This window comes from Danio rerio, chromosome 1, assembly GCF_052040795.2.
Source record: "Danio rerio strain M-AB ecotype USA chromosome 1, GRCz13ab, whole genome shotgun sequence".
Lineage (NCBI taxonomy): Eukaryota > Metazoa > Chordata > Actinopteri > Cypriniformes > Danionidae > Danio > Danio rerio.
Window position 1 is genome coordinate 47,808,962 of NC_141021.1, and position 13,783 is coordinate 47,822,744.

The following is a 13,783-nucleotide window of genomic DNA, read 5'->3' on the forward strand; positions in this document are numbered from 1 at the left end:
AACAAACCTGATCATAAAATCTAATATACTCACTTTTTGTGGTCCCCCAACACATTTTCGTTGTTGTCTTTGCTATTTGCAGTGCGTTTCTCTAGTTGCATGTGTTGTGAGTATTTTCATGCACATGTTTAGTCAGATTGAGGAATACTGTTTGCATCTCCATAAAATGTAATAAACAATCTAATTTATAACTTTTTTAGGTCACCCAACGTTTTGTGGTCTGTGCTATTTACAGTGTGTTTCTGTATTTGTATGCGTTGTGATAATAATAATAATAATAATTATTATTATTATTATTATTATTATTATTATCAATAAATACAATTAATAAAAAAAATACAATCGAAATAAAGTGTTTTATCATTTCCCGAGTCTAACATTATCATTCAGTAACTGAATGATAAAAAAAAGTAATTTGATCAAATTAATCGTTGTTAAAGTCACAAATGTTACAATTTCTTATACCTAAATGTTTTTAAAATCATTATACAATCACATCACATAAAATCAAAATGCAAATAATAAATTATTATACAGACTCAACATTGCATATCTTGCGATGTGACTATTGCGAATGATCACATTGCGATATCAATGCTGAAACAGTATCTTGTGCAGCCATAAACAATAATATAATTATAATATAATACACATTATATTATTTTAATTCACACTCTCTGGATATGTGTATAGGGGTACATTTTCAAAATAAGCCTTTTAATTCTAAATGATTAAACATTGATATATATATATATATATATGTGTGTGTGTGTGTGTGTGTGTGTGTGTGTGTGTGTGCGATTAAACATATTATTAAACAATATTCAGTTAAAAACTATTTTAATATTTTCAAACACATGACTATTTTTGTTATATTTGTAAAACAGTAATGGCGCCATTAATACTAGTGTGTTTTTATTTTAAAACTGTGTTTTAAAATGAAAAGGATTCACATACAGATTAGCTTTTTATAGAGTTTTAGAAAAATGATGTCTGTCCACACTGTATAGCAGTGGTTGACAACCTGTCGATCAAGTGGTAGACTCATTCCCAAAAATGACAAAAGAATAAGTACAAGAAATGTATCTTGATTGATGTAGGCCTATCTCCCTTTAATTTTCTTGATCTAACTGCTGTTTTCTGTATTCTCATTATGGTTAACTGCCACAAACGTCAATATACAGTACAGCTCTTTATGTGACATCCCGCACCCTGCAAGGCTCAAAGGGGCTGTTCACACATTTCACCTTTTGTGCGCTCAATTGATTCTCTTTCTTTCTTTCTTTCTTTCTTTCTTTCTTTCTTTCTTTCTTTCTTTCTTTCTTTCTTTCTTTCTTTCTTTCTTTCTTTCTTTCTTTCTTTCTTTCTTTCTTTCTTTCTTTCTTTATTTATTTCTTTCTTTCTTTCTTTCTTTCTTTCTTTCTTTTTGTTTACAGACATTTTACTTAATCTAATTACTGCTAATATCAAAGTGCATCGTCACCCAAATTTTCACCCCTCGAAATGTCACCCAGGTGAATTGTCACAGATTTTCTCGGATGCATCAATAAAAAAATGTATGTAGGTTAAACTTATGCTTTTTACTTAGTTCAAAAATGGTTAACTAAAGGTCTTAAGATGGAAATGCAAATAAAAAAAATGTAGCTTAATTTTTATGTCGTTTTTTTGATGGGTAAAGGCTTTCAGCAAGGCCGAGGTTTGGGATCTTTGGCTAAAACAGATTGATCACCACTGTTATACAGCCTAAAATGCATGACACATGACTATTTATGCTCACTAGGCATGTGTAAATTTTGCCAGCACACTCTACTAGAAGTCTTCCACTTGTGTATTGGGAAATCTAAGCTCATTCTGAAAACGTAGCCTTATTTACATTTCTGAAGTGCGCCAAATGCGTCCCAGGAGCAACATTTTTTATTTATTTTTTTGCAGTTTTTTCTTTTCATGAATCCACCAGAAGCCGCTGTGTGCACTTTTTCAGATCTCAAATTTCTCTCACGAGTGCCATAGGCACCTGCTGTTCTCATGTAAATCCACAAGAGGCTGCTGTTAACTGACTGACTGACTGACTGACTGGCTGACCAACCGACAAGGCCCCAACCCACCCCCTTCCCTAAACCCAACCAATAGTGTTTTCAAAAGCACAGATTGACCAGCGCCCACCGATTTGCCTAAACCCATCTGATAGTGTTTTGAAAAGCAATCCAGAAAAAGAAAAGCCCCCTGATTATAACCACGTTTTCAGATTGTACCATGTTCTCACCCTGTTATTTACTTGTTTATTTTATTTTTTGGCTTTCTGGAAGCGTTCTTCGCAGGACTCGAACTCCGTCTTCGCGGTCAACTCCTCTCTGAATTTCAAGTCAACTGACTTGCGCTGTGAGCCACTGGACAAACTGGTAACAGCAGGAAATGCCGTCCATATAGAGGTAAGCGGTCAGCTGCTAGCAAAAAGGAACGGCACCATACCACCCTGTAGCATTAATTTTAAAGACGAAATGCAGCCATTTATACTTCTGGCTATATAATTATGGGGTTATGTTTTTAGAATGTCTGTAATGCTGGATAGGGATTGATGATATGCAACATCCCAAAAGACCAGTGAGAGATTGATTGTGGTTAGTCCACACTAAAACGCATGATATGTGACCATTCACAGTCACTGGGCTTAGTCTAAGCCACTGTAGTAGTCTTAGAATCTGGAGTAGTGTGGATGCCATAATCTAAAGGCTCCTACACACCTGGAAGCTTTTCATTTGCGTTTATCGTCAGCGTTTTACGAGACGTTTTTCAGTATTCAAACCCAAGCGCTTTTCACTGGCGTCAAGCTGAAGAGTATGCAAAATCACTCTTTTGACGTTAGATGGCGCTACACAACTTAAGCTTCTGACACCCGCTTATAACACAGAAGAAGAGGGGGAGAGGAAGTTCACACATTTGTTGTTAAAGTTACTGGTGACTCGAACAAGCATGGATGGTTCAAGCAGCAGCTCCAGCTCTAGCAATGAAGAAATGATTGTTCACCAGTGCTATAAGCAGCTCCACGTTCATATCGCCTCTGGGCATCTTCTTCAATGTGCGCTCACATTGACAGTTTAGCGCTTTTTGCGTCTGCCATTTTGGGCGTTGGTGTGCACAATCACATTGACGCCCGTTATTTAGTCGCGAGGCGTTAAACGTCGAAGGAAAACGCGAGCAAAAAAACGTCTCGGAGTGCACGGGCCTTAACAGTTAGACATTTATTAAATACTTGCACACGGGCATATGAGAGTTACTGCAGACTTCTGATTGGTAGTGCTGTTTGTCCTCTTGTGTTCCATCTATTCTGGTGTTCTCCAATGTTCGTAAGATGTAAGTGCCCTTATCTTCTTATCAGCCAATTCGAAAATCCTCTTCAGAAACTCTAAAGGCTACACTAAAACATCTGCCTAATTACACAAACACAAGCATCTTGTTCTAGCAGATACCATGTCCACTGGGTAAATTCTCCATTCACAAATAACATAAAAGTGTTGCTCTTTTATCCCCACTTAATTACTTGTTTCCTTCATATAAACAAAATGCTTTTCCAGAACAACAACACAGATATATATCTTCATAACTTGCTCTCCCGGCTACAAATTGTTCCTGGAAACATTATAAATGTTAATTTAACATTTAAATCAAGCCCTAATCAGTGTTTTCTTAATGATCAGTGGTGCATTTGTATGTAATTTGTCTATTAAATGCTTGAAATATATTACCGACTGGTCAGAGTACAAACTAAGTGCTGGAATTAAGTGCTCTTTCACATATATGCCTTAGAAAATAGCTTCGGAAATTAGCATTGAAAATTTGAGTGTTTATAGTGCCGGCAGAATCGAGCGATCAGAGAACCCCTGCAACACTTTACTCAGACAACTGTTTAAAGCAAGGGTTCACAAAAAGAAGAAGAAAGAATCGTTGGACGAGAACTAGTGAGACAGAAAGAAACTGCAGAAGAAAAGAGATTAATGATGTAAAGGGAAGAAAGTTAAAGGCAATAAATGCTGTAACTTTTTAAAACATTTAGAAAAATATGCCACAGTTTAAAAGTTCGAAAAGGGGTTGTTTTGAAAGTTCAAAAGTTCTAATATATTTGACTAAATATACAGTACAATAGTAATGTTGTGAAACATTATTACAGTGTGTTTTCCATTCAGGGTTTTTGCAGGTTTGAAATGTAAGACTTTATATATATATATATTTTTTTTACCTTTTTAGGACAACAAAGATAGAAATTTCAGACTTATTTAGGGCTACAGTACATCCGGAAAGTATTCATAGCGCTTCACTTTTTCCACATTTTTTATTCTAAAATTGATTAAATTTTTTTATTTATTTTAAATTCTACACACAATACCCCATAATGACAATGTGAAAAAAGAGTTTTTGAAATGGTTGCAAATATATAAAAAATAAAAAACCTGAAAGATCACATGTACAGAAGGATTCACAGCCTTTGCTAAATACTTTGTTGATGCACCTTTGGCAGCAGTTACAGCCTTAAATCTGTTTGAATATTCTGTTTGAATATGATGCCACAAGCTTGGCACACCTGTCTTTGGGAATTTTTACTCATTCCTCTTTGCAGTACCTCTCAAGCTCTATCAGGTTGGATGAGTGTACCGTCATTTTCAGATCTCTCCAGAGATGTTCAATAGGAGCTAGGTCGGGCTCTGGCTGGGCCACTCAAGGATATTCACCAAGCTGTTGTGAAGCCACTTTGTTGATATTGTGGCGGTGTGCTTTGGGCCATTGTCCTGCTGGAATCGTCACCCCAGTCAGATATCAAGAGCACTCTGAAGCAGGCTTTCATTTAGGATGTCTCTTTACATTGTTGCACTTATCTTTCCCTCTATCCTGACGAGTCTTCCAGTTCCTGCTGCTGAAAAACATCCCCACAGCATGATGCTGCCACCACTGCTGTTTCACTGTAGGGATGGTATTAGCCTGATGATGAGTGGTGCCTGGTTTTCTCCAAACGTAATGCCTGGCATTCACTCCAAAGAGTTTAATTTTAGTCTCATCAGACCAGAAAATTTAAATTCTTATGCTCTGAGAGTCCTTCTAATGCCTTTTGGCAAATTCCAGGCAGGAAGTGGCTTCCGTCTGGCTACTCTACCATACAGGCCTGATTGATGGATTGCTGCACAGATGGTTGTCCTACTGTAAGGTTCTCCTCTCTCCACAGAAGAACGCTGGAGCTCAGACAGAGTGACCATTCGGGTTATTGATCACCTCCCTGACTAAGGTTCTTCTCCCTCAATCACTCAGCTTAGATGGCCGGCCAGCTCTAGGAAAAGTCCTGGTGGTTCCAAACATCTTCCACTTACATATGATGGAGACCACTATGCACATTGAAACATTCAGAGCAGCAGAAATTTTTCTGTAACCTTTCCCAGCCTTGTGCCTTGAGACAATCCTGTCTTGGAGGTCTACAGACAATCCCTTTGTCTTCATGCTTGGTTTGTGCTTTAACATGCACTGTCAACCCTGGGACCGTATATAGACAGGTGTATGCCTTTTCAAATCATGTCCAATCAACTGAATTTACCACAGGTGAACTCCAATCAAGCTGCTAAAACATCTCAAGAATGATCACTGAAAACAGATTGTACTTGAGCTCAATTTAGAGCTTCACGGCAAAGGCTGTGAATACTTATGTACATGTGATTTTTCAATGTTTTTAATTTTAATAAATTTGCTTTTTTCACATTTTCATTTTGGGGTATGGCATGTAGAATTTTAAGGGAATATATTAATTTCATCTACTTTAGAATAAGGCTTTAACAAAACAAATTTTGTAAAAAAGCGAAGCGCTGTGAATACTTTCCAGATGCATTGTATATGCAAAGGATTTTTTTAATGGCCCAGCAAAAAAAAAAAAAGTACTTACCCATTAAAACAAATTCTAATTAGCTATTTCTTAGCTACATATTGTACATAATGTGTCAAAAGCAGACCCTATTTGTATACATGAATATTTTTCAACATAACTGTCGAGATATACTGTTGGTGATTGGATATGTATTGGATAAATTAGGTAGCTTTAAATTAACAAGGGAAAAGTAAAACCTGTTAAAATAATGTAAGACTTACAAGACAATATTTCAGTGAATTTAAGACATTTTAATACTTTTTAAAACTCTGCAGATACCCTATCAATTTTATTACTTATTTAATATGCAGATTATTCCAGTTAGGACAAAAATTATCTTTCAAAATAATTATTATGGTCTTTAGTGTCACATGATATTTCAGAAATGATTCTAAAAGGCTGATTTGCTGCTGAAAAAAAAAACATTTCTTTCCAGCAGAAAGGTGAGCTGGATGTCTGTTGTGCTGAAGTTGGCACACTCAGAATACACAGAGGAAACCTAACATATGTGTGCTACAACTGTTCAAATAGTGTGGATGGGAAGTACACTTGAATCTGTCACTATTGTATTTCAGTAATGTCTCTTCAGGGGTTTAATGTTTGTTAAATAAAGGACATATTATCATCCATATTTTGTATGTTCTATCTTACAGTATCCTATAGTCTGCCTGCAAATGTGCCCTGAGGATATACAAACAATAGACTACAGTTTATTTTAAGGTGTCAGCAGCTATGTTTACATTTACAGTTCTGAATTGAATTATTCATATCACATACATAATTTGTGAATTAAGCACCAATTTTATCGCAAGTGTTTAAGAGAACAAAAGTTGTCCCAAACTATCAATAATAAAAACGAAAGCTGCTGCAACTGGGGAAACCACTGTAGCTACTTTTTTCGTAAATCATAAATGACTTGTGCCGCAGAACATTAAGACAATCACGCAATAGCAAACACTGTCATGTTATCTTGCCTTCAGAGGCAGACGCCTGATGTTTGGGAACACAATCTTGTTGATTCACTGAACCAAATCATTCTGATGACAGACTTTTGGCTTAGGCCTTTTTGAACATCTAATCATTTGAGATGATGGCCAGTGAGACTGATTAATTGGTTTGCTATTTAATCACACAATCCACTGAGGCAAAGTCAAATTAGTTAGCATGTGTTAATCAATATGTCTTATTATTGCATTTTAAAAACACATGAAAACAGCTACTGTAACAGTGTATGAGAAATTACATGCACACTGAAGAAATACGCTTTGTGACACTTAGTATTATCAGACAGTGTGCAGTTTTAAAACTAAGTCTGTTTTACAACTTATTTTGCTTGTACTCAGCCAATTTTGTGTACCGGAATATTTTGAGTGAAAGTAAACTTACATGTGCATTAGTATATTAGACCCTTGCATTAGGCCTTACATAAGAAGAGCCTAATTTGTCATTAATGTTAATCTGACAACAAAAAGAAATGAGAAATGCCACTCACTGATCTTGAATGAATTCTTTTAAGCATAAATAAGTGTCAGTGTATATGCTATTCATACTAGGGCTGTCACGATACTGGAGTTCTTAAACAGCGCTGATTTGCCATTGCATTCACATGCTCAACAGAAAAGACTGTGAATGGCCGTGAAGGTCATCAGTTCACCATACTCATCGCTGTTTGCTGAGTGTAGCCACAGATACAGGGACACTGTAGCATTATAAAGCTGTGATTCATCAGTGGATAGCTCATATGTTAGCTTATAAATAAACCAGTTGATCGACGTGACTTTGAGACGCTCCAGTGTCTGTCTCTGTGTTTACATTCAGTAAACAGTGGTGAGTTTGGTGAACTGTCGACCTTCACGGCCAATCCCAGTCATTTCTGTTGAGCATGTGAACAAAATAGCAAATCAGCGATGTTTCTTCTGATTCTAGGGGTATTTTATGGAGTAATAAATGAACTTATAAAACCATTTCTGGGGATTTTTTTTACTTACCGAAGCCACAGACTCAGAGAATCAGAGAATGATTAACTTATTAAGAGAAGGATTAACTTATTAAACCAATGCAGTATGTGGCACCTTTAAAGATTACCAAAACATTAAGTTACTTATTAATTACTTATTAAATTACTTATTAATAAAAGACTAACAATGCGTGATAGCTAAATAAATATTTTAAAATTTAATTTCATCCTGATTTAAAAAAATTTCTTAATATAACTTTTTTTTTTCATTTGTCCATTTTAATAAATGTACATACAGTAGGGCTAGTGTTTTCGGTTAGTTGCATGTGATTTTGCATAATTTACTATTATTATTTGAGCAAGGGCATGCAATTTGTAACAAAACATTAAATGATAAAACTTCACAGAGCCTAATACTTGGCTAAGGTAAATGTAAATGTAAGTTTCAGTGTTTCCTTTAGGATTTTTTCCAGCTGTGGCGGCAGGCCTTTTTTAAACAGATCTAGCAACTACCTGTGGCATTATTTAAATGACAATTGTCGTGAGCGCAATTTGACAGTTTGAGATCAGCCTATAAGTATGCAAATCTTTTTGCTTGCGCGCTGATTTTCTCTGCTCGTGCACTAAACTTCTTGCACGCCCCCTTAAATATGCGCTGCTCAAATGCAGATCTTCTTGTGCGCTCTCAAATAAACGCTGCTGAAGTGCGATTTAGTGCGTTTATGTAACAAGTATGTCTCCAACATTTATTAGATTTGCTAGGAATATTTATGAATGTCTCCAATAGACCTACAGAGCGATATTATTGCGTCCTAAGATAAAGTGAAATGGCTATACGTTGTGTTTGCTGGCCTCATGCTTCACGCACATGTCAGTCAGTCAGCCAGTCAGTCAGCACGTACTGTAACCTTAGAAGGTTAAACAAATACGACTACGGTTACAGTAAAGTTTGCGCTGTTATAATTCACTTACCTTTTAATACATTTTAGTGCCATTATCGCCCGCTATTAAAAAAAAACATGACTGAATGTTTTGAATGACAAGATGTAATGTAGCCGTGGCAGGATAAATTTTGGCATGGCGCCCCGCCATTGAAGAATGAATGTAGTGGAAACCATGAATTTTATTCAATTAAATTAAGTAATATGTTTAACTGACACACATAATGATGACTGTGTTTGCAGCATAAATGCAAAGCTTTAGGCAACATTTTCCCAGAATCAATGTGCAAAAACCCAAAGTGTAAGAATTATCCTCCTCTGCTTTATGTTAGCATGTGCATTAGAGAGAAAGTTAATCAAGGGAGGGGACAGAAGCAGACAGAAAGAAAGAAGAAAAACAACACACAGTGAAAAAAGTGTGAGGGAGAGAGAGAGAGAGGCAAGGCTCGCAATGTTGTTCCATTCGGCTTCCTAATCCTGCTCTGCCTCCAGCATTCAATTAACTCCTCACCAGCAGATCAAATGACTGGCTAAAAGAGAGTGTGACCGAGCCTAAACGCTAATTAATACTTAGGAATCAATGCCCCTCAATACTAAATGTCAAATAACAGTACAAGAGAGAACAAGCAGTTAGGATGAAAAGCTCACTTTTGTGTTACGATGGATATTTATGTTTCTGGGATGAAAATAACAGCCGGGCCGGTTCAGACACGTGGGCGCAGGCTGAATGTCAGAGGAGACATAATGGGGAAAGAAAAGTGAAAGGTGCTCCGCGCCAGACACTTCAGCGAGGAGTTACAGCCGAGCCGCATTACCAATAATGTACTTTCTGTTCGTCTCTTTCGTTGTCCATTTGTCACTCTCACTCAGTCTTTCTCTGGGAGGTGTTACAGGTGTACAGTGCTGCTATAACAGAATGCCGCTGTTCAATCTGGGAGTCTGATATTAGGATCCATTCAGGCCGATCTGATCCCAAATAGCCAGGTGAGATGAATCGGTGGAGGTAATGTGTTTCGAATGGGTCTCCTGTGAGCATTTGTGATGGTACCTCAAGGGAAAGGTCTCTGACTTCCGCACTCGACTATAATGACTATATACGGTGCCCAGCATAAATGTGTACACTCTTTACAGATGTCTCTTTCAAATGAATACTGTTCATAGAATGCTGTACAATAATGTATTTGTGTATATATTATAGATTAGTCAGTACCAAAGCCAAAACAGAAACTAATTTAACAAAACAACTTATTATTACGATGTACTTTAGTAGACGACAATTAATATGTTAGAGAAAAATATTAAATACCTTTAAATGAAAGAGAAAAAAAATTAAGAGAACCATATAAAAATAACAAACTTTGATGAAAGTTATGTATTATCGTTATAGACCATTTCAATGTGATCACGTTATCGGCCCATGAACATTTCCTGCTTATTATCAAACAATTTCATAACTGTCAGAAAAGACAATTCAATCATAGCCGTATGTTAAAACAGCTATCATAACATCATCAATATGTGGCTCTTTTTGGAATCTCTGAAGCTATAGAAATTAAAAATGTAAATCAGGAAATACGTTGGCACTATTCTTTTTGTTTACATCTCTCAAAATTGTCTATGTTCCTAAAGATGTAAGGTGACCACACTTTTGTATTAATTGATATTTTGTTTAAACCGACTAAAATACATTTCTATATTCATAATAAAAATAAAAGAAATAGGTAAAACATATTGATTTTCTCATTTTATTACGTTTTTCACATTTTGTTTAATAATTTTTCAAGCCATTTATTGAAAGTGCATTTTATTTAGTTTAAACATGATTTTTTTTTTATGTTTTGTTTTTATTTTCTTTGTAATTCGAATGTGAATGTAATAAAGATGTGGAAAATGGAAAGGCAGTAAGCCGAAAAAACGGAATTATTTACCCACTTCATGTACTGCTTGGTGATAGATTATTATTTTGTAATGATTTTCATTACATAATTTTTATCTTAATTTTGATGGATTTTTTGGTAAATTTCCTGTTTATTAAACTAGAGAATCGAACAAAAGCAAATGGAGTGAATTGCGATTGAAAACAAAACCAGCAACCATACTTTCATGGCCTAATTGTTTTATGTGATTATTCTGGCTAAACATGTTCAATAATGATTTATCTAATATTCATATTTAAAATCCTAAATAAAATTTACACACTGAATTCACAAATTGAGGCAGAATCAGCTTAAAAGTTTTTTTTTTAAACATTAAATTTACATAGAATAAAATTGTTATTATTTAAAGGTGCAGTATGTAAGTTTGACAACCAGTGGTTGAACTAGGTATTGCATTCCTGGATCAAGACACACACACACACACACGCCGGTTGCCAGATTGATGACCAACAGGAGACTAAAGACTAATTTAAGGCAAATTTTAAATGTTTTCTAAATAAAAGCAACGGCACACTAGGAATATTTTCGATATTAAAAGGAGTTTTTCTCCTAACCAACACCTGAAATTTATATTTTAGAAATGGCTTCTATTTCTTGCAGCTGAACAACAGAACTATGACAATGATCACCTCAGGTACACCTTATGTGATTTATTCAGTGTTAAATGCTAATAATGTGAGTTATTTTGTTTCTATTTTGTATTTTGAAATATTATTGTAGTTTTATATTTGTCTTCCTCTTTCAAGCTTTGGGAATATTGTATCATTTACAATCATGCTAATGAAAGGAATTCTGAATTGAATTGAACTGAATTCTGAACTCAGTTTGAATGCCATTTTACATGACATGAAAGCAGCAGCAGATAGTTCACCTCAGATCCTTAAAAATAAAATAAACTGTTTGTAATTGAACTTAAGAACTGTGACTCAGTGCAAGCCAACACATGTCGTTCATAATATTAATATTTTTTGCTAATTAATAACCTCACGTGGAACTCTGAATCTGCGTCTCATTTGTGAGGGTGTTACTGTCCACCGGCGGTCGCTTTTTGGTCACAGACATACACTTTGAGAGCCTTTCTGACTGAAGGAATGAAATATACGGTTTTCCAACAAGGCAACCCGCAGTGCTTCAAAATAATTGGCTTAAGTGGCAGTGGGCAAGTTAAAGGAACTAAAACAACGACAGCCGCTGCGGTGTCCTGACATTTTATCCTACCTATCAGATTATGCTACCGCCACTGGATTTGAATGGTTCGATGTTGGAGTTAGGTATTAGGTAGGTTAAGGCAATATTACAGCTTTATATCACACTAATCCACATTAAATTTTTCACTGGTAGCAAAATCTAAAGGGTAGCATATTACATCACTAAAATGTGCTACCTCCTTTTTGAATGGTTGGTAGGACAATCTGACTGTAACGGGAATGTCACACTGACAACAAGGTGCGGATCCAAATGCAGGTTTAGTCGAATGGTCAGGCAAGCAGTGGTCAATACAGGGGCACCCAGATGTATAAGGGCAATCCAGGGTCTTAGTCAAAGTAACAGGCAGATGGTGACAAGGCAAGCAGCAAACAAGATTAAACAAATAAACGTGGCAAGAATCAAAAACACGCCAACACAAGACAAAGGTAATGCGTTGTAATGTCACTTAAACAGATAACAGGACTCAGCAACATTGTGTGTGTTTGTGCTGCTTATCTAGTGCAGTAATCAGTCCAAAAGCAGCTTCAGCTGTGAGTGTCTAATCAGTAGTGACTTGGAGCAAGTGAGCGTGTGTGTTGCATGACTGGGATCTGTAGTCCATAAACTGGCAGATTTTTCAGCTATCTATGGTGTTTAGATCACTGGTGATTGTGACACTGACAAGGTAGGACAAATCGTTAGAATACCGGCACTGAGCCCACAATTTCAAAGCAGAATATCTGACTTTAGCATTGTTTTTCAGTTGAACAAGAATGTTGACTTACAAAACTTACATACAGCACCTTTAAATGTAACTGTATTGCTAATATTAATTTATAACTAATACTGATGCCAATTTCTCAATTAAAGCTTTTTGTTCATTTATTTATATCGTAGTGATTAATGTGTAAATATATTCACTGCTTTTTGGTCGAAAATACAGTGTGAATTCACTTTTTATCTGCTTTTATTTAGAAAAAAAATATGCAATGAAATCAGCTGTTTACTGAAATACTATTCTTCCGGTATCAAATGCATAACGTGATCCATCAGAAATCTTTATAGGTTTCTGAATATTATTATCACATTGAAAAAGGAAACTTTGCAGTTTTCTAATCAAATATAATCAAAATAACCACTATAAATCTCTTTACTGTCATATTTGATTGATTTATTGTGTAACGATAACCATGATGAAATGCCTCTTGCAATGAGCACCTGGAACTGTAAAGGTCTCCCACCCACAGCATCCATCGCTAACCTCATGCATGCTTGTGCACCTGTCTGTTCACCCTTTTCAAAACACTCTATTAGTTCAGAGCTCCTTCTGAGCAGGTGTTGTAAATGTGTGTACGTGTGTGATTGTCAGCGTTTGAACTCCGGCGTCCCGCTAAGCCTGACTCACCTCAGCACCTCGTTGGGGTTTCCTGACTTGCTGCCTTTTTTGTCAGGTGCGCCGTGGCATCCAGACTTCAGCAGCGTGTGAGGACCCCGGTCCAGCATCATTGTGGAGGTTGCCATGGCGATTATGGCTACAGCATCACGCACTCGAGCCTCCAGGCCATAGTCCCACTCATCATAAGAGACAGAGATCAACCCTGAGATAAAGGAAGACTATATTTAGTCAAAGAAAAATGTCAATTTAAATGAGTTCAACCTTATTCGCATTCGTCCAGTGTTTCCTACTCATCCCTTTAATTTGTCCTGCTGCTCCCATTTCATAATGAATTTAAATATGTTTGGTTATATAACTCATTATAGTATAAAATGTATCTAACATTTGGATTTGCAAAGGAAACTAAAAATCACACTAAAGCGAGGTCGCAAATGGCTGTGATTTAATTCAATTACAGTCCAGTCT

General features: G+C 36.1%; 1 protein-coding gene across 10 annotated transcripts in view; it reads right to left on the reverse strand.

The window, feature by feature from the left end:
* grin2bb (glutamate receptor, ionotropic, N-methyl D-aspartate 2B, genome duplicate b) overlaps positions 1 to 13,783 on the reverse strand; it is a 199,278-nt gene that overhangs the window by 60,741 nt on the left and 124,754 nt on the right. For all 10 annotated transcript variants that reach the window (XM_087235944.1, XM_087235938.1, XM_087235941.1 and 7 more), the window contains one exon: positions 13,328 to 13,520. In XM_087235944.1, coding sequence (XP_087092070.1) covers positions 13,328 to 13,520 — 193 coding nt within the window. The remainder of the gene's footprint in view (positions 1 to 13,327; positions 13,521 to 13,783) is intronic.